At 42.8% G+C, this 21,085-nt stretch overlaps 1 protein-coding gene across 1 annotated transcript in view; it reads left to right on the top strand.

Moving 5' to 3' along the window:
* Positions 1 to 21,085, top strand: part of LOC311038129 (breakpoint cluster region protein-like) — a 123,797-nt gene that overhangs the window by 95,689 nt on the left and 7,023 nt on the right. The window contains exons 9-16 of the mRNA XM_084047480.1: positions 9,556 to 9,677; positions 10,760 to 10,925; positions 11,763 to 11,882; positions 12,180 to 12,255; positions 12,595 to 12,699; positions 13,373 to 13,447; positions 14,195 to 14,292; positions 16,310 to 16,438. Of these exons, the coding sequence (XP_083903606.1) occupies positions 9,556 to 9,677; positions 10,760 to 10,925; positions 11,763 to 11,882; positions 12,180 to 12,255; positions 12,595 to 12,699; positions 13,373 to 13,447; positions 14,195 to 14,292; positions 16,310 to 16,438 (891 nt within the window). The remainder of the gene's footprint in view (positions 1 to 9,555; positions 9,678 to 10,759; positions 10,926 to 11,762; positions 11,883 to 12,179; positions 12,256 to 12,594; positions 12,700 to 13,372; positions 13,448 to 14,194; positions 14,293 to 16,309; positions 16,439 to 21,085) is intronic.

Here is a 21,085-nt window from a genome sequence, read left to right as displayed (position 1 = left end):
GTTTTTTAATTTATTTTTGACATTCTGGGTCAAATGGTCAAGATTAGTAGAGACATGACAGTAAGTGAGTTATTTACACTAAGTGTTCAATTTTGTAGCAAATCGCACTTTCTGCGTTTGATGCAGCTAAGCTACAATCGCTAGACCCATTGAAAGGGTTCGAGAGAGGTTGGTGTTCTAAGCTAATCACTCAAATCAGTTGTCTTTTAGATATTTATTCACTAAATCACACATAATACATAAATCGAATACATAAGTTACATGGTCAGTTACAGATAGACCTGGCGCTGGTTCATTAAGTCAGCGTCAGGCTAAGGTATAAACAGACGTTAGTTACATCACTTAGACAGACCGGTTAGGTTATTAAACCTGTAAGAAAACAAAACACAGAGAACAACAATATTAAATGACGTGAATCCTCATCCCATTATGAACACATCAGAGTTATAATCGTTACATAGTTAATTCTCACTTACTTTAGTCCATCCATTCTCTCGCCAAGTTGTTAGCAACCTGTACTAGGTCCCATATCCTAGCACAGCTCATCGAATCTAAAAGCTTTCTCCCAAGACAAGCTATTATATCAACTTTACACATAAGGTCCGCCTTTAGGGCAGATCTTTAAGCAACAGGACGTTCTGGTTACCCACAAGGCTTTGCGCTTGGTCCTGTCTCTTGTTACACATCACACAAGGGCCGGCTAGCTCTGGCCTTCTGCCCTGTCCACCTATTGTTTCTTATCTCACAACCTTCCCCCGCTTGGTATGCAAGGGGCCCTTTGAAGCAGCTACCTCACCAGGGGGTCTAATATGGCCTGCTAGACTCAACTTAAAGGGACATGTATTCTCCAACAGGACAGATGACAAAGTACATTACTATATCATTAATAATAATCCACAATTATCTTTCATAATCATAGATTATTTCCACACCTGCCACCTGTGTGTCTGATCTAGGATCCAGGACACACACAAAACATTCCTCGTGAGCTTTTTGGCTCTTTAGATAACGGCTCGGTAAAACAATTGTTTAGTATGGCTCACACATTGTCTCTAAGTGGCTCCAAACCCATACACTGAAACAATTAACAGTTCAACTTAATGTTCAATTTGTTTGAAATACTTTTTGGACATTGTGGCTAATATTTGATCTCAAATTGACTTTACTTCACAGTAAATCATGACCAATTTAATTTAGCAACAATTCTTTTGCACTAGTTTATCCCTGAGATTTTTCCTAAATCCCAGGACAAATTAACTTTAATTGTAGTTATTATCTACATTTACGCATGAACCCTCCAGGGCCCATTTGTTTGACACCCACGTGTCTTGTCTTTTCTTCTCTCCTACCACTAAGTCAATGTCCTATTTTAGGGCATTTTGCCATGGTAACTGACATTGCAATTTGGGCAAAAGGGTTAAAAGATTATTAAAATAGTTGATCTACAATTTCACCTTAAGAAACCTTAACTTAAACTTCAAGCACACATACAAAAATGCTTCTTATACAATCAACAAATAATAATTCAAACGGTTTGGTTACTCAGATCATGAGTCAAACATCAGTAAAGAATACATTTTGTTGGGCGGAAGAACTTTCCAACCATTGTTTGCATTTTGGACGTTTTGGAAGTTACAAGTAGCTTAATACATTTCATTATGCGTTAAGTTATTTCTTCTGTGGTAATATTGTAAATCCTAGAAACGATACATTCATTTACAAAATGTATTTCGAAATTCCTATGTAAACAGTCGCTCAAATAAGACATTTCGATTTTTTAGACACCTCGCATGGCGTCTTTTCGCTTCTTGTCCGCACTGCTCCCTTACTTTGAGGGTGGCAGCGCAAGTGTCAGTTCGTTCGCCAGTGTCACGTCGCTGGCACCACCAACCGCCAGTGGGACTGCTTTTCCAGCAGCACCCAGCTGCGGGCTTTTCTTGGCCGCTGCCAAGAAAGAGCGTGGGACTTTGCTTTCCTCCGCAGAGGGTGAAGAAGGCTTATCTTTTATCTTCACCTTCTTTTTTCTAATTATTCCAGCCCCACCAGGACGAAGCATTCTCTCTGCCTGGATCCTGGCGGTAAGAACTGAAGTGACCTGACGTAGCACCCTGCCTCTCTTTTTCCGAGCGGGCGCTCGCATGTCAGGCCACACCCACTCAGACTTCCTTCTGAGTGGTTTTGGGGTTGCTGGGTTGGCGCCCAGCCCCCGATCTCGGACAGACTCTGGTCTGCCTTTGGCTTGTCGCCTGCTCCCAGGCCTGCCACCTTTGTGACACGCGGATTTGGCTTGTCGCCTGCTCCCAGGCCTGCCGGGCTTGGGGTAAACGCCGCCCTTCTCGAACGCCACCAGTCTGCTTTTAGCTGCTCGCCTGCCACCTTCGTGACACGCAGGCTTGGGGCGAACGCCGCCCTTCTCGGATGCCACCAGGACGCTTTTAGCTGGTCGCCTGCCACCTTTGTTAGCCGCAGGCTTCAAGGGACCTCCCGGCTGACTGGCCATGGCTCTCCGCCCTGGCGTAGTGGTGTGCTTCCCCTCCATCTTGAGTGGGCTGGTGTCGACGTCCGTCGTAGCGGCGCCCTCTGGACGGTCCTCCATGACAGCTGTTGTGGCTGACACCTCCGACGGTGCCTCTCCTGGTGCAGCTTCTCCAGTAGCGACCTCCAGCGGCTGGCACCCCTCTGCATTGAATGGTTCGGTGGCAACGTCCTCTGACGCCCTCGCCTGCGCGGCTCCATCGACCATCTCCCTTGCAGCTTCTCTCGCGACCTCCAGTGGCAGCTCCACCGCGCCCGCAGCTTGGTCTGCGGGAGCAGTAGTCTGGGAGGGTTAGCGTCGGAGCTTGGACAGCAGGGGCGCGGCCACTGCGTTGTGATTCAAATCAACAGCCAATGAAGAAAAGGGGGCGGGATCCACATGCAGTGGGTGATGCATCTAAATAGGATCGACGGGAAGCAATTTCCCCTTGAGAAATTTCGGCCGCCATTGTTGTGTACTGCTGTTTGCCTCTCGTCGGACTTTTTAGACGAGTTGCACAGCTCTCAGACCGGTAAGAGGCGTGTCCGCTCAGATTCAGAGCGTGACGTACATCCCGCCCACAAATACCAGGGCTGTGGCCCAGAAGTTCCTCGCCAGAGCTGGCGAAAACTTCTGGGAACTCAGATTACGGGAGCAGCAACGCTGTCTGATGGCACCTCCTTCTCAGCCGTCAACGGTTCCTCTCCTCCAGCTGTCACGACGACGTCCTCTGACGCCCTCGCCGGCGCCTCTCCTGCGGCCTCTGGTGGATGGTGTCCCTCTGCGTTGAGTGGGTCCTCCTCCGTGACTGTCACGATTGACGCCTCTGCCTCGACCGCCACGTCACCCGTGGCCTTGTCTCCAGGAGCTGGTTCGACCTCCGATGGCACTCCCTCCTCGGCCGCCGACTCCTCTGCGACGTTGACTCCCTCTGGAACCTTCTCAGCGTCGTCTTCTGGAGCAGTAGCAGCTTCTGGTTCAGCCGCTTGCACAGTGGGAGTAACTTTCTCACCTCCCTCTGCAGCGTAGAGTGGGGTCTCTGCGTTCGCAGCTTCGTCTGCAGGAACAGCAACGCCTGGTTTGACCTCTGATGCCACTCCCTCCGGATGGCCCTCTGGACGGACTTCCTTCTCAGCGTGGTCCCCTGGAGCTGGTTCGACCTCCGATGGCACTCCCTCCGCCGCGTTGTCCATCGAGACTGCTCTGCTGGCCGCCTGCTCATCTGCGATGTCGGCTCCTAGCACGGCTCCCTCTGGAACCTTCTCAGCGTCGTCTCCTGGTGCAGTAGTGATGCCATCTGGGACTCTGAGAACTGCTGGCCCAGTTGATCCGGCTGTAGGTGTGACATTCCAACCCCCCTTTGCAGCGACCGGCTTATCTGTAGGACTGATGACATCCTCACCTCCTCCAGTTGCTCTGTCCTTTACGACCGGATCTGCTGCTCTCTTATCTGTGGAGATAGTCACTTGCTTTTCCCTCACAGCAGGGTGGTGTTCACTCACTGTGGGCTGTGTGAAGCGTGACCCATATTCTCTCAGGAATGTCACCTCCGCCTTAATCCAGACCAGTTTACCGGCCTCCGTTATCTTGCGAATCTCAGATTTATCGGCAGGACGGGCACTTTGCTCTAAATCAAAAGTAATCTCGTCAAATTTCATTACTTCTTCTCTGAACCACTGTAACGCTGGACTTATCTCTTCTGTTGGTAGATCACGAAAGATATTGGCCATATACTGTGCCTTTTCCATAAAGATTGCCAGAGCTGCCTCAGACATTAGGAGCTCGCCATATTTGGCCCGCTTACTCTCCAACCCAGCTAACTCTGCCATGTTCCCCTTTTTTACCTCGCCTGCTTGGCTATAGGACTTTAGGTAGGCCTTTTTAGTTAGTCATAAGTCAATAGGCAGTGAAAGCAATCGTCAGTTCTTTTAGCAGTAGAGTGTTGTTAAGCCTTTAGCTAATAACAACAATAATTAATTAACACTGTGTTTAACCTGTAATAGCACCCACCCTGTAGCAGTCTATGCAAGAAGCCTGTTAATGGTCTATTCACGTTTGGTTATTTTGTTAATTAATACTGGCAGGATTTATTTAGCTCTACCAAAGTAAATAATAGCATTTAACCCACAATGATGACTTCATCCACTGCTATCGTAACTAATCATGTAGTTGCTCACAGTTTTAGTCTATCATAAAGTCTGGTTGAACATGGTATTACACTAGTGGTAGAAAACCTCCCCCACCCCTTATCAGTAAACAATGGCCTTTAACTCCCAATTATAAGATCACCTCATAATCTGTCCCTTAGTCTAATTTTTAGCTATATTGCAGTGTCTGGTCTCTCATAAAGCCTAGTTAAACCATGAATACTATTTTAAAGTTTGTCTAATCAGCTTAAAGCAAGCATCTATGATTAGATTATTAACCAAACCTAACTACCACCTCTCAAGGCGTGTTAGAATTTGGCGGTTAGCTTACAAGACAATGCTAATTTTACTCCCCCACCACCCAACAGTGGCAGTGGCAGTTAGCTAGCAGCTAGCACTTTATGCTAGACAATAGATCTGTTAGCACTGTGAGCTAGCGACACTAAGAGTAGCTCTCAGGACTGTTAGCTTTCTAAACCCCCTTATTGGTACGCTAATCAAACTTTTAACGGTAGCCTAGCTACATAACCTGTGGTTAGCTTCTAGCTTCTCCCTCAGCTCCTTATTCTTAGCACGCAGCGTTTCACAATCTACAGTCTCTTTTCTCCACGGTTTTCACAAACTGTGGGGCTTTGTTTCATTCATAGCAACCTGATAGTGATAGTCTCTCTCCCGGAGGTTCCTCGTAGGTACGTACAGTCTCAATGCCTCGGTCCTCTTTGTAGGCCGCAAGCTGCTCCGTTTGTCCCCTTCGCCTCCGTGGATCTGACGACTCCCTTCAGTTGCTGATTTTCACTCTACCACCATAACCAGGCTTATAAGTATTTTATTATTACAACTCACGTCTCATCTTAAAGAGACCGTGCGTCTTCATTCCTATGGCTATAGGAGTTTGTTATTCTTTATATAACATGCATAACATCCGCTTCCAAGGCCTCTCTCTTTCCTAGAATTACAGAAGCTACCACGGGACCTTTTCTCAAGGTTCATCCGCTTCTATGGCCAAATACTTTCTTAGAGTTTACCAAGGCTACCACGGGTTTATAATTGTTTAATTACTCTGTGACATTTAATCTCTGTTTAATGACTATGTAACCAATACACACAACTAGTTGTCCCTCTCAGACACACTAGTGGTTGATTACTGTGTAACACTTAAACTTTGTTAATGACTTTGTAATTATACTTATACCTAGTTGTCCCTCTCAGACAAACTAGTACTGTGTTATACCTCTGTATAACACAAAGGCCTTATTAAAGGCCGCTTAAACTTAGTAGAAAAGTCTCCTCCGGAGACTACTAAAGTTTAATAACTTGTAATTAAACTTAAAACTGATAGATGTCTCTTATATAAGAGACTCTAAAGTTTAATAACTGTTCAATTTTGTAGCAAATCGCACTTTCTGCGTTTGATGCAGCTAAGCTACAATCGCTAGACCCATTGAAAGGGTTCGAGAGAGGTTGGTGTTCTAAGCTAATCACTCAAATCAGTTGTCTTTTAGATATTTATTCACTAAATCACACATAATACATAAATCGAATACATAAGTTACATGGTCAGTTACAGATAGACCTGGCGCTGGTTCATTAAGTCAGCGTCAGGCTAAGGTATAAACAGACGTTAGTTACATCACTTAGACAGACCGGTTAGGTTATTAAACCTGTAAGAAAACAAAACACAGAGAACAACAATATTAAATGACGTGAATCCTCATCCCATTATGAACACATCAGAGTTATAATCGTTACATAGTTAATTCTCACTTACTTTAGTCCATCCATTCTCTCGCCAAGTTGTTAGCAACCTGTACTAGGTCCCATATCCTAGCACAGCTCATCGAATCTAAAAGCTTTCTCCCAAGACAAGCTATTATATCAACTTTACACATAAGGTCCGCCTTTAGGGCAGATCTTTAAGCAACAGGACGTTCTGGTTACCCACAAGGCTTTGCGCTTGGTCCTGTCTCTTGTTACACATCACACAAGGGCCGGCTAGCTCTGGCCTTCTGCCCTGTCCACCTATTGTTTCTTATCTCACAACCTTCCCCCGCTTGGTATGCAAGGGGCCCTTTGAAGCAGCTACCTCACCAGGGGGTCTAATATGGCCTGCTAGACTCAACTTAAAGGGACATGTATTCTCCAACAGGACAGATGACAAAGTACATTACTATATCATTAATAATAATCCACAATTATCTTTCATAATCATAGATTATTTCCACACTAAGTCAGATACTCAATCAGTTTTTCTTAGTTTCATGGTAAGCAAGTATCACATTTATATTCTACCTATTCACACTACTTGGCAATGTACAGAAAACTCAAGTTTCTGTCAACTACAAACTGTAACGTTTGGTATGTCCACATAAGTTTCAGTTAATAATGTGATGATAACCAATGTGAGGATCCACCAAGGCCCATAAATGTAATTGACAATGGAAGACGACTATGTTGTCAGTTCATTTTCTTTAGCATGGGGTCAGTGCATCTGGTATTTACTCCTCCATTCCAGTCAATCACCATTAAGAGCAAATGACAGGCCACAATACAAAGGAGCTCATTTAGAAGTTACACATTGTAGGCAATCATAGCAAGCTTCGCTATCTAGCTAGTAATGAATAATTATATCCACCATTGGGGAATTAAAGCTCTGGCATGTCCTTAGCGAGGGGATCAGGACACAATTATAATCTGCTATAGATCTGTCTGTCTCTCCGTCTGTCTCTCGCTCTCGGTCTCTCTCTCTCTCTCTCTCTCTCTCTGTGTCTGTGTGTGCGTGTGTGTGTGTGTGCGTGTGTGTGCGTGTGCGTGTTGGCAAAGACCAGATATCTTACTATGTCCTTGCAGTGGACCCTGTGTGCTAATGTTTTACATGCTTGGCATATAAGGCATCGCAGCATGATATCTACAGAGTTCAACTCTCTTTTTCTCTGTCTGTCTGACACACACACACACACACACACACACCACACCACACCACACCACACCACACCACACCACACCACACACACACACACACCGATTGATTGATGCAGCGTGGCCATGCACTTTGCTAAGGGAGGTGGTGAAGTGAATGAGGATGTATGATACCCCCATCACTATTACAACACCAGTGATGAGGATAGAGCCTTCAGGAAACACTGCAGGGAGATGAAGGTAGAAAGTGAAGAAGGGATGTTGAGTAGGGGAAAGAGAGGAGAGGAGAGGGGGAGGGGGAAAGTACAGGGATATGATTGGCTGTGATCAGCTGTGATGTCATGCTCCGTGGCCTTGCTGCCAGGGCACCGTGAGGTTGGAGAAGGTGTGAGGGAGGGGTAGTGGTGCGTGGTCCATTGGGGACCTCATGGTGTGTGTGTGTGTGTGTGTGTGTGTGTGTGTGTGTGTGTGTGCGTGTGTATTCTGCCTTGGGCCCAACTTCATTATACCCATTCATTCCAATAGAACTCAAAATCACAGTATTAGTGGAGTATGTTATGCCTGATTTATAAGTAGTTGATTGCAGATAAACTACTTATAAAGCTCACAATGCGTTGTGTTGTGAGCTTGAAGGTCTGCTATTTTTGGTGCACGACACAATGTGCACCCAAGTATAAATCAGGCATTACTCATGCTTCCTATCTTTACACACAGTTAAGATTCTACTCGTGCACTCAGGGCTGACCTCCTTTGAATCTGTTTGGTTTGTTCCGATGCAGCCTCTCACTTTATTTTGTTGGTTTCTTTGAAAGGTAATTGACCTTCTGTCAAATTTGTTAAGACGTCCTTTACCCAGGACAACGTTGGAGCTATGCAGCACACAAGGATAAACTGTATTATTGATTTATTATTGATACCTATTTATTTAACATACAATAGTTGTCAGCACCTCTTGTCCTTCCACAACACCATAACTGCCCTCTTCTGACAAGAGGACAGTATTACATCACATGTGGAGAAAATTATAGCAAATGAACCCTGCATTTGTATGGAACCAAATGGACCCTTATGGTCTATTTGGTTTCTGTTCCGCTTGTACATTCTTTGGAGTTAGATTAACACTGAGTGAGGACTTTACTGTACACTGTAGTATTGTGCTTTATTGTTCTCGCTCTATTGAAACACTACAAGACGGATTACTGCATTATGAAATACTTTCATAGGCTCATTTACAATATTACACTGGATTCTCACCTGAAGGATCATTCATTCATTTGATATCATGAATCCTGAAGAGTTTAGGTTTTTGTGGCGGTTGTAGAGGCATTTTGCTGATGTCGGTTGAACACGCCTCCACATTTTTTATTTTTTCCCCCCTGCGGCTGACAGCTTTAAATGAGGACATGGTTAAAAAAACTAAAATAAATAAATAATGCAATCTAAATTAAACAACTGTACGAATCCTGGGCAGCTGCTCAAAATGTTACTTTCACAATGTGAAAGTGAAATTTAGTGTGTATACAGTATTTACACATTTTACAATGCGGCTAACGATATCATACCTGTCTTAAGAGGTTTATCATTGCTGCCGTTCTACCTATACTTAAGATCTTAATAAAGTTATAGTTATCTATACATTTCAATTTGGCTTCATTATGTACCTCCAGTATTATTACTTATTCTTTGATTTTTATATTGTTATTATTTTTAGGCTATTATTATTATCTTGTTTTGTAAGCACCTAGACGTCCCATCAATATTTTGCTGCTTGTACCTGAAGTGACAAACAAATGAAATCCCTCTTGATTCTTTTCACCTGGCTTTCAGAAGGCAAACACATTGTTGTCAACAGTTCTTGTGGTGTGAATGTAGAAGTTAAACGGCCACTTAATTGATCTGGACTGATCTACATTGAGTTATTGACCAAATGGCCTGTAATGACCACAGCCTCTGTATTGTTTTGTGTTGCTGCTGTAGAACCGCCAGCTGTTGAAGGATAGTTTCATGGTGGAGCTGGTGGAGGGAGCCAGGAAGCTACGACACGTGTTCCTCTTCACAGACCTGTTGCTCTGCGCCAAACTTAAGAAGCAGATCGGAGGGTAAGGAACGGTGTTCATTTTGACAGCAAATTTAGATTTTGTGTTTAGTCATAGTCTTCTGAATAAAATGTTGTTTTTGACATCTGAAATGTTTTAGTTTTAGTCTAGTTTTAGTAGACAAAATATCATAAGATTTTAGTCAAACAAATCTACAGTTGATTTAGTCGACTAAAATATATTTTGGCGGGAAGTGATGGCGCCGTAATGCCTGATTTGAAGCGTTGTGAGCTTGTAGATCGGCTATTTACCTGCGCACAACCAAGCATAAAATGACTTTTTTTTCTGTCTTAGTTGGAACTCTTCTCCACTAGTCCCTCCCTAATGTTTTAGTCAAATTTGTATTTGTTAACGAAAGTGTCAATATGTCATAGTTTTAGTCATCCTAGCTTAGTTTTTATTTCCGTTTTCGTGACGGAAAAAAGGTAGTCCACGAAAATGTTGCGTCATCGTTTTAGTCGACGAAATTAACACTGGTAAGGAACCAAATGATTTGTCCTGTCTAATGACACTATTGACCTTTACAATTTGGATGTTTTGAATGTCATTGAAGATGACAGCCTTTATTTTACTATTGAAGTCATGACCTTTGACTTTCATTCAAACTCTCTTTGTCCTGAGATGCCAACACGTTACATCTCTCAAAGAAAGAATTATACAATTATTAATAATTAATGGTTGCCCTGGTAGCACAGTCACTGACCACATAATTGCTCCATCCTGGGTTTGAATTCTACTCAGAACTGTCATCATATACTCTTCTTTAATGTCTCTCTGTTTTGAAAAAGCAGAAACACTTTAAAAATAATCATAAAATAAATACGTTTACATTTAAGTACATCTGCTTGCCCCCTCCCTTTGTCTCCCTTTGTCCTCTCTCGCTCTCTCTCGCTCTCTCTCTCGCTCTCTCTCTCGCTCTCTCACACCCCCACTCTCCATTCGATACCTCCTCAATCAATGTATTCTCTCCCTTGGCCCTTGCCTTTACCGCTCCCCTCCCCTCCATTTATCCTTGCATCTCATGCCCCTTTGTCCTTCTCTCATTTCTCTTATACCTTGTTCCCCCCTTCTTCGTCCCGCTGCAGTAAAAGCCAGCAGTATGACAGTAAGTGGTACATACCCCTGTCTGAGCTGACCTCCCAGTGTCCTGAGGAGGCAGAGCCACTCACCATCCCTCAGGTGCCTGACGAGGAGCTCGATGCCATGAAGGTCAAGATCTCCCACCTCCGCAGTGAGATTCAGAGAGAGAAGGTTGGTTGGCCCGTCAAAACCCGGGAAAGCATCCGTGTCATTTTAGATTTTATACATTGGCTATTCAAAAATAGCAGATCTACAAGCTTACATCTGCTATTTTTGATATTTTTTTGAAAAATCTTGAAAGATCTTGAAAAAAACGTTGAATAATTTTCTGATTTTATTTTAACACAAATCTTCGCTGGCACAACACATTTTCAGAGGGGGGTCCACGGCCATACCAATTTGGAGGTCCTTGGCACGAAAAAGTTTGAGAACCACTGATTTAGAGGGCATTTGTATATCGGCCTCAGGTCTTAATGGGTTAATGTCGATGTGCACACACAAGGTCACACGTTCAGTTACAAGCGCCAGGCATAAACACAGACACATAGGCATGTGAAAATATGAGCCATGCAGAGAGACTCACTCCTTTTGCTAACCTGATAATGAAATATTAATGTGTATACTGTATACATTCTGTACGTCAGTGGTTCCCAAAATTTGACGTTTGCCTAGGACCAAACTAGTGCAAATAGTAGATCTACAAGCTCGAAGCGTCGCGTTGTGAGCTTGTAGATTGGCTATTTTCACTACTTCTTTAAACATTTGTTTTCTAATTTATGGAATTTCTTTGATTTAAAAAAATATATATATATCATTTATTCTTGAAATTATTTTGAAAAATCATTGATTTTTTTTTATTCATGAAAAATTTAGCTTTTTTTGTTGTTGGATTATATTTAAAAAAATGTTTACATTTACTTATGACCCATTAAAAATGTGTCACCCACACAAATAGGTCCCGACCCACTGTTTGGGAAACAGTGCTATAATATCAATCTATGATTTCAGAGAGCCAACAAAGGCTCCAAGGTGATTGACCGTCTCAGGAAGAAGCTGTCAGAGCAGGAGTCTCTGCTACTGCTGACCTCCCCCGGCACGGCCCTGAGAGTACACAACAGGAACGGCAAGGTCAGTCAGAATGCTGGCTCGGAATAACACCTGCACGCTTAACCACTTAAACCCCATATGGGTAGCCGGAGTCTTTCAGGGCTCAATACTAGTGTGTTTTCAGTTTTGCGTTATTGTGGGGAAAGCTTTCACAGAAAATAGCAGATCGACAGGCTCACTCCTAACCCTAAATTATATGTAACCTCATCATCCATTTCCTCTCCCTTCTGATTATTCCTCTAATATACCGTATAGTGTCCTTCTGCCCTCATGTTAAATCACAGATTCATTCATACTGCTTTGCTGTCTATATTTCAGAGTTATAGTTTCTTGATTGCATCTGACTATGAACGTGCCGAGTGGAAGGAGATGATCCAGGAACAGCAGAAGAAATGTAAGGATGCCATAGTATTGAATATATTGTTGTTGGTGTCCAGCAACACATTGCAGCCTTGCAAGATAAACGGGCTGTAAAGGTCATGTATCATGACATTTTCACTGTATCTGTGTTTTTACTCTGTCTCTGACTACTAACGAAAAAACAAAAGTGAAATGTGACCTTCTGGATGTTTGTTGTAGTGCTTCTGTTGTATGTGGTCAAAGCAGGACATTCAACATGCTTTGTATGACTTAAAACAAACATGTACAACTGCTTCATTAAATATATATATTTTTGACTGTACATTAAACACCTGACGTCCGTAACAGTGTCAATCCATGGATTTTCTTCCAGGTTTTAAGAGTTTCTCTTTGACTTCCATGGAATTGCAAATGCTGACCAATTCCTGTGTCAAACTACAGACTGTCCACCACATCCCACTCACCATTAACAAAGAAGGTATACCTGTCTCTGCCTTTCTCACTGTGTGTGTGTGTGTGTGTGTGTGTGTGTGTGTGTGTGTGTGTGTGTGTGTGTGTGTGTGTGTGTGTGTGTGTGTGTGTGTGTGTGTGTGTGTGTGTGTGTGTGTGTGTGTGTGTGTGTGTGTGTGTGTGTGTGTGTGTGTGTGTGTATGATATAGAGAGATACTGTACACACACACACACACACACACACACACACACACACACACACACACACACACACACACACACACACACACACACACACACACACACACACACACACACACACACACAGTATATTCCTGTGTCAGGAAAAGCAATTTTCCAGTGCTGTCTCATGCTCAATTTACCAGAAATTATATATCATGGAGATAATTTATGGGTGTCCAACCGCACAGCTTTCATGTTTAAAGTTCCTGGTCGCTAGTTCCTCAATGTGCAAAGAATAAACATAAAATGTTGTAATGATGATGATAGTGGTGGTGAGGATGATGAAGATGGAGATGTTGGTGAGAAAAGTACATTAATGCACATGTTATGCACTGTACAGCACGTTTCTATTTTTGTCCCCCTTCCCTTGTATGAAACTGCTCCAATATAAACAGAAAACTGCATACCTCTCTAAGCTCTCCCTTTCCTCCCCCTCTTGTGTCTGTCTGTTTTTCCAGAGGATGAATCCCCTGGACTCCATGGGTTCTTGAATGTAATTGTTCACTCTGCCTCCGGCCTCAAACAGAGCTTGAGTGAGTCACTCTGATGAACTCCTTAGCCTCCATACAAACTACAGCAAAAAGAGATTAACCACATGAACCCTGGTGTCCCTATTTCTGGGCATGTAATAATCGGCGCGTATTCTGTGAAAATAGCAGATCTACAAGCTTTGCGACCCATTGTAGACACATTATTTTGAAAGCACGGCTGCTAAGTGACCATGGGACAATGGAAAACGTTAACTTACTGCTCTAATCAATTTTTAATTGTGAAGAAAGAAAAGAAAACAAACCATGAGTTTTGGATAATGACATTCCAAGATCCCGATTAGCTTTGAGAATTTTTTTATGGCATGGCTTTGTAGGAGGCTAGCCGTCTAGCTTGGGTCTGTCTGTTTGTTCATGTGTTTGTTTATTTGCTTGCCTGTCTGGGATAAGCTTGATCAAATTTATTTTGAAATATTTCACTTGATTGAAGATGGAAACCATGCCATGTCATGTCATAGATGCGTCACAAATGACTGATCAGACTGACCTCCACATGAAGCCATGCCGCTGTTAAACCCTGTCTTGTTTTTGAGCTACTTGTGAAGATCTGTTTGAACTACAACATAAACCAGATATGCCATACATTTTATGGAGGCAAAAAGAGCAGGAAATTCGTTTTTGCTGTCAGTTTAACACGCATAACACTGAATATTCAACATTTTCAGCAAACTTTCATATTTGAGCTCATATCTTGTATTCTATTCCTTTATATGTTGTGCTTTCCTCTTTTAGATCTGTACTGCACATTAGAGGTGGATTCTTTTGGCTTCTTCGTAAACAAAGCCAAGACGAGAGTTTATCGCTACACCACCGAACCCAAATGGAACGAGGTAAGAGACAACGATTCTACTAATGTACAGCATGAATCAATATGTAATCACTGGACATTTTGGTCCAGGGTAAACTGTTGCGCCCTTCTTTGTCCTTTGTTCAGGGTTGACTGCGGTGGTCTCAAAAACATAGGAAAACTGGTAGAAAAAGACGGGCACTCGACAAAAACCTTTAAGGAAGACTCCTTAGACAAAGACTAAGAAATACATACATGTATATATATGAAGGATATATATAGCACTGACGAAGGTCCTACTGTATGAACGTTTGCTGCTGCACTTTTCACTTTGAGCACTTTATAAAAAAATACAAATGAGTCTTCCTTAAAAAAAAAAGAAATTCCATCACTAGACATTTTGAAATATTTCCAAGAATAATATTAATAAATTAAACATACAGAATGCCCAAAATACCAACATTTATCGGATCATTCACCATATACAATTTCCAACTTTTGTAAGTCAAACTCAAATAAGCATAAGACATAAAGAACCAATCCAATATCTCCTCTGTACTTACACGAAAGGAGGTCATTTCTTTTGATTCTAAACTGTAAAATCTGAGTGTTAATTTAACTCTTGGGTGTGTAAACCTGGGTAATTTAACACTCAGGATTTTGCTGTGTGCATACTCATACATTAGCAGTTTACCCTTTTTTACTACTTGAACTTACAGTATGTCTACTTTTATGTATAAGTGGCATGACACATCTGGCACAGTGAACTGTGTTCTAACCAGTATGCTGTTCCTCTGTAAGTAATGAGGAGGTAACTAAAGACGGAGAACCTGCACTGTGCAGCTGCATCCCCTGCAAACACATACAGTATACTGTAGTGTAGACACACACACACACACACACACACACACACACACACACACACACACACACACACACACACACACACACACACACTTAATGGCAGAGCTTTACATCATTGCTGTCGGGCAGAAACCTCTTATCTCCATATTTTATTTTTTGTTTTTTGGTAATTTAACGCCCTACTTGATCATACTACAGCGTCACACAAAAGTATCAAAAGTAGCAGATATACAAGCTCGAAACGCGGCGCAAAGCGGCACGCTTTGAGCTTGTAGATCTTCTATTTTTTGCCGCTTTTGCATTTGAATCCTGAAAAGTAACAGTTTTGGACATACAGTATGAGGTTTATACCCGACAGACGATATCGAAACTGATTTCTGTGAAGTCAGGCTGCACTTGAGCTCACGTGGAGTAGCTCCGAGACACAATCAGCGTATCTGTTCATCTACAGTAGGAATTTTCCGCCGTGGATCCAAAGGCTTCCCAAGTACTTTGCTCAGCAAAGTGGAAATAGTGTTAGCTAATGAGGAGCCGCTGCTGATGTTGAAGATGATGACTCACGTCTGTAGAAATGCTAAGTGAACCAACGCAGTGCGTGCCCTGGAACGATGTGCAAACCATATGCAGTGTGCCTCCTTACATAATTAGTTCATCTTAATAAGCCTTGATCAGCTGTGCAGTGTGATGTTTGTGTGATGCATTAACCACTGAAACCCTCCCATCACCTATTCTGGGGTGAACATTCGATGAAAATAGCTGATGCACAAGCTCACGACGCGTTGCAACGCGACGCGTTGCAACGCGACGCGTTGTGAGATTGTAGATCGGCTATTTTGACCATATGAGCAGCCATCAGCTGGACGAAGCTGAAACTGAGTTTTACCCACGGGATTAACAACGGTTCCCTGTCCCCCCTCCCCCACATATAGACAGACAGGCATCAGATATACAAACTGACAGGCAAATACAGTAGATTGACACACACACACACACACACACACACACACACACACACACACACACACACACACACACTTGTGGACTGGATTTCTCTTTCCATCCTCTTTGTCTCCCTTTCACTGTCTCCCATTCTTTCCTTTGTCTTTTATCTCTCTTTCTTATCCTCCGTGTGCAACACAGAAGGTCCTCACACAAAGCCTAACCACCCCACAACTCTTGTCTTTTTGTTTGCTCAGGAATTTGAGATTGAACTGGAGGGCTCTCAGACCCTGAGGCTCCTCTGCTTTGAGAAATGCTACAACAAGAAGCAGAACAAAGACGACGGGGAGAGTGCCGACCGCATCATGGGGAAGGGACAGATCCCGGTATGTCAATGACGTCGCCCTCCTCAGCAGCGACACCATGAGTCATCATCACACATATACATGCAATTATGTCACCGTCACAGTGCATGAAATCCACATTATGCCTGCAAAACAACAGGGCTGATTGCTCGATGTCTCCGATTGCACACGATAGAGCTTAATTGGATTAATTGTGTTGTGATGTAATGGCTGAGTGGGGTTTTGTTTTGCATTGTTGAGGCACATTTCAGGCTTACTGTTGTCATTCCTGTTCAGTGTGTGCCAAATGTGCAATGCACGGCAAACCTAAAGATCATGCTGCCTTTGTCACGCGATGGTGTCGTTGGCCGAAAAGAACAGATTTTCAAGCAGACTTTGTTCGGTGAGCAGCATCCGTGTGCAACGAGGTATGAATTAGGTCGCTGTTTCTCTGGATCCTTATGGGACTGTAACTCTGAGACTGTACAAAAATCGACACTATACAATTCTCAGTGTTAATTTAACTCTGAGAGCGTACAAATGGAACCAAATGGACCCTCGCGGGTCCATTTGGTTCCATTTGTACGCTCTCAGAGTTACAGACCCCGCAAAGGGTCCATTTGGGCCCCCTGGTGGGCCCCCAACCAGACGTTGAGAACCGGGGAGTTGGGTTATATAAGGGTGAGAGGGTAACAGCCAGGCCATCCAGCCCCCGCGGAGACGGCAGCCATAATTCATGCGTTTAAAATGCCAGGTCCTGCATATTCAGGCGGCGCTACACAATCATTGTTCACACTCAGCAGCACCAGAGACGCGCGCGCAGAGAAAAAAAAAAGGCATTGTCCGGAAAGTAGCCATGAGGCTGACTGGTCCCAGGTTGAATGGATTTGGCAATGCTGTTTCCATGACAACCCCAGCATTAGTGTGAGAGTCATTCAGAATTGACAGAATGAGAGAAAGGGAGAGAGAGAGAGAGACTGTGGGGGAACAGTAATGCTGCGTTCACACTGGCCGACACAAAGGATACAAAGATACCAAGTTACACAGCATATTTGTAGCTGAAGTTGAAACCTGCTCGACCTTTTTTGTAGCTTTTGTAGCGGCTACAAACGTCGGATGTAATCTCTGTATCTTCGTGTGACTGGCTTCCATTTGAAAATGGAACGGCAGCCTGATTCTGTGCGGCTGCCAGTGTGAACGCAGCGTGAGGAACAGAGAGGGGAAGGTGCTGTAGTAGGAGGATTAGGGGCTGCAACGATCGATTATTTTCTCATAGCGATTATTCTAGCGATTGCTTTTTCGATTAATCTAAAAGGCGAGTTTTTTGTATTTTTAAATATTATATATATATCAACGAATCATCAATTCATAATTAAAGCATTATATTTAATACTTTGTCGCACAATGGTGTCGCCAAAAATAGCTGCTTTACAAAGCTCGGCTGCAACACATTTGTGAGCTTGCAGATCGGCTATTTTAAGGTTCTTTTTTCTTTTCCCGCCACTACGCGCCGCGTTTCGAGCTTGCGGATCTGCTACTTTTGATGCTTTTTCTAATGATCAAGTAGGGTGTTGGTTAATTTATGGGAACACAGTTAAAATATGAAGATAAGAGCTAGGTTTCTGCCCGACAGCAATTTATTTGATTAAATCGTCGATTAGTTTGTTTAACTGTTGCACCCCCCTGAGGATGAGGATGGCAAACAGGGAGGAAGATGAGAGCGTTTGGATCAGGTGAAGAGGGAGGGGTGTGGAGCAGATGTGTGCTGTAGGACGGCAGGCTGGCCAGACCAGTCCCCAGTGACTCGCTGTGAGGCGCAAGGCTCTGCTTTGATCCACATCCTGCAGGGTGTTCTGTTCCTCCAACTCCCAACCGTGCTGCTATAATGTTCTCCGCCTCTCTGTGTGTGTGTGTGTGTGTGTGTGTGTGTGTGTGTGTGTTACTATTCTGTGAGGGCCAAAGGTCCCCACAAGTACAGTAGAACAGCGGTTCTCAACCTTTTCATGTCAAGGACCCCCAACATGATATGTATTTGGCTGCGGACCCCCCGTCTCAAAAATATTTTGTGCCAGGGATTTTTCTAAAATAGCAGATGTACAAGGTGCCGCAGCTCATGGTGCCGTGCTATGAGCTTGTATATCTATGGTTAAACAATATGGTTAAAGTCGTTAAAAAGAGACCCCACTTTGAGAACCAATGCAGTAGCATGTAAGAATTAGACATTGCACGGACCATTTTCCTGGTCCTCACAAGAGAAATGGTTGTTTTATGAATCAAAATGATTTTTATGGTTAGGTGTACATTACAACTAGGGAGGGTTATGATTAGACATTTAGAGGTTAGGTTTAGAGTTAAGCTTGATTTATAAATAGCTGATCTACAGCTTGTAGATTGGCTATTCTCTGCTTTAGGGTTAGCGTTAAAAATGACCCATTTCTTTTTTTTAAATGCCATTCATCAAATTGCCATTCTGACATATTATGTCCTCACAAGTATAGACGTGTGTGTGTGTGTGTGTGTGTGTGTGTGTGTGTGTGTGTGTGTGTGTGTGTGTGTGTGTGTGTGTGTGTGTGTGTGTGTGTGTGTGTGTGTGTGTGTGTGTGTGTGTGTGTGTGTGCTTCCATACAAGTGTGTGCGTTGAAATCAATATTCAGGCGTGTCCGATTACACTCACTCAGACACACACAAACATGATGTTAAATGAAAGCAGTCATGGTGATAGTAATAATATGAAGGTAGACCTGCATGAATGAACATGTACATTTCCATTTTCAGTAAGTTATTGATTGATTGATTGATTGTAGTGACAAATGAAACATCACGATAGCACTTAACAAGTCATACATACACAAATATCTCACAGTGGCTAAAAACACGAGAAGGCCCTCGGGCATATTTCCATTGTGGTCCTCTATAAACACTTAAAAACAGCTAACATGTGACAACTGAGAAACACATAAAAACATACAGAACAAAACATACTTGATACATGCAATTAGCAGCACAAAGCATTGCGGTTTGCTGTCAAACATACTTTTACATATTATATTTTCCAATTAAATCAATATTATGAAAAACCAGGAGCATGGCAAAAACAATTATACTAGGATTATATTCAAATCAATACATACTACCTGGATTGCAGCCAATCTTTGTAGCCCCTTTAAATATATTCAGAGAAGCAGAGAGCATGCTGGAAGTGTGTGGTACATGCACTGTAACTGAATAATGGTACTGTCAGTCTTTTTTCAATACTTGTTTGTAAGCATTCCAAAACATATCTGTTCTTAATTTTCTTACAAAGAGCAGAAACAGACAAATACAGTTGTCACCCCAATATATTCCTGATATTATGGGAGGCCTTCCTCATTGTTCACTATAAAAAATTAAACATGGGTCCACTGCTCCCTCTAGTGGTTGCTATAGTAATCACCACATACTGTAGTATATCACAATGCCAGCCAGCTGATGATGTCAGCCTAAACAGCAGTGTACAGTTAGCGTACATCAAGTACATTTACTTGAGTACTGTACTTAAGTAAAACATTTTGGTATTTGTTCTTTACTGTTACTATTTTTGTTTTTGGATACTTCAAAGACAAATATTTTGACTCCACTACATTTCTAGAAAGGGAAACGCTACCTTATGAATTAAACACTTAACACTTAAGCTCTATTTCAAATATGGTGAAAATAGCAGATCTGCTATTTTCACTATAATTTTTATTTATGTCTACATTTGCAGCAATGCAAAATGTAGACTATTGAAAATAATCGTACTTAATAATTTTGTACTTTTGAATTCTTAAGTATTTTTTAAACTCCAGTACTTTAACTTAACCACTTAAACCCCATATGGGTGACCGGAGTCCCTCAGGGCTCTATACCAGTGTATTTTCTGTTATCTGGTCTATTGTGGGGAAAGCTTGCTGCGACGCGTTGTGGGCTTGTCGATTTATTACTTGCACAAGCTGAAATAGTTCCAAAGTAGACATAAGTTACAACTACACCTAGTCCATAGTAGGTGCTACTGTAAAACAGTGATTGTCATGGTGCGTTTTTTTGTAGAATGAGGAGGAGCGGCTGATTTGCGTCAGCAGCGAATTCTATGACAGATTACACCCCTTAGGGTACGGTCACACTGAACTTTAATTCTGCCTATGCGGCGGATTTTGCCAATGCTTTTCAATGGGAATGGAGCGGTTTGTTGCCCTTGCACAGCTTTCCGTGTGTTGCGGACACCTTTTGTCTATGCGTTCGATGCGCCACAGCGCCTCCAATAGAGAAAAAAGTGTATTTGAAGCAGATAAATCGAGACAGTTGCTGCTTTCCCCCTCTGTCCAATCGGATGAGTCAAAGACATGAAGACAAAAGGCGCTGCAAGCTACTACGTTTTGTAGGCCGCTCTGGCTGCACACAACGTGCGTTCATCAGCCTGCAGCCATAGTTCGGTGTGACCGTACCCTTAGAAATGTATATATGACATAGATTTATACTCGCCCTTTTGTTTTCCAGGAGGAGAGATAGCCTACTGAGGATTACTGACCTGTTGGCAGAGGCTTTTGTTTCTCAGTGAGACCTAATACATCCCTGTGCGATTAAGCATGACAGGCTGCAACCTGCAAAATGTTACATAAAAGGAACCGATGAAAAGTGTTGACGAGAGCTTGTGGCTAAATAATAACTACG

Source organism: Gymnoscopelus microlampas (assembly GCF_963454915.1).
Source record: "Gymnoscopelus microlampas genome assembly, chromosome: 21".
In the NCBI taxonomy this organism is placed as follows: domain Eukaryota; kingdom Metazoa; phylum Chordata; class Actinopteri; order Myctophiformes; family Myctophidae; genus Gymnoscopelus; species Gymnoscopelus microlampas.
Note: the sequence above shows the minus strand (reverse complement) of the source record. Positions and strands in the feature narration are given on the sequence as shown.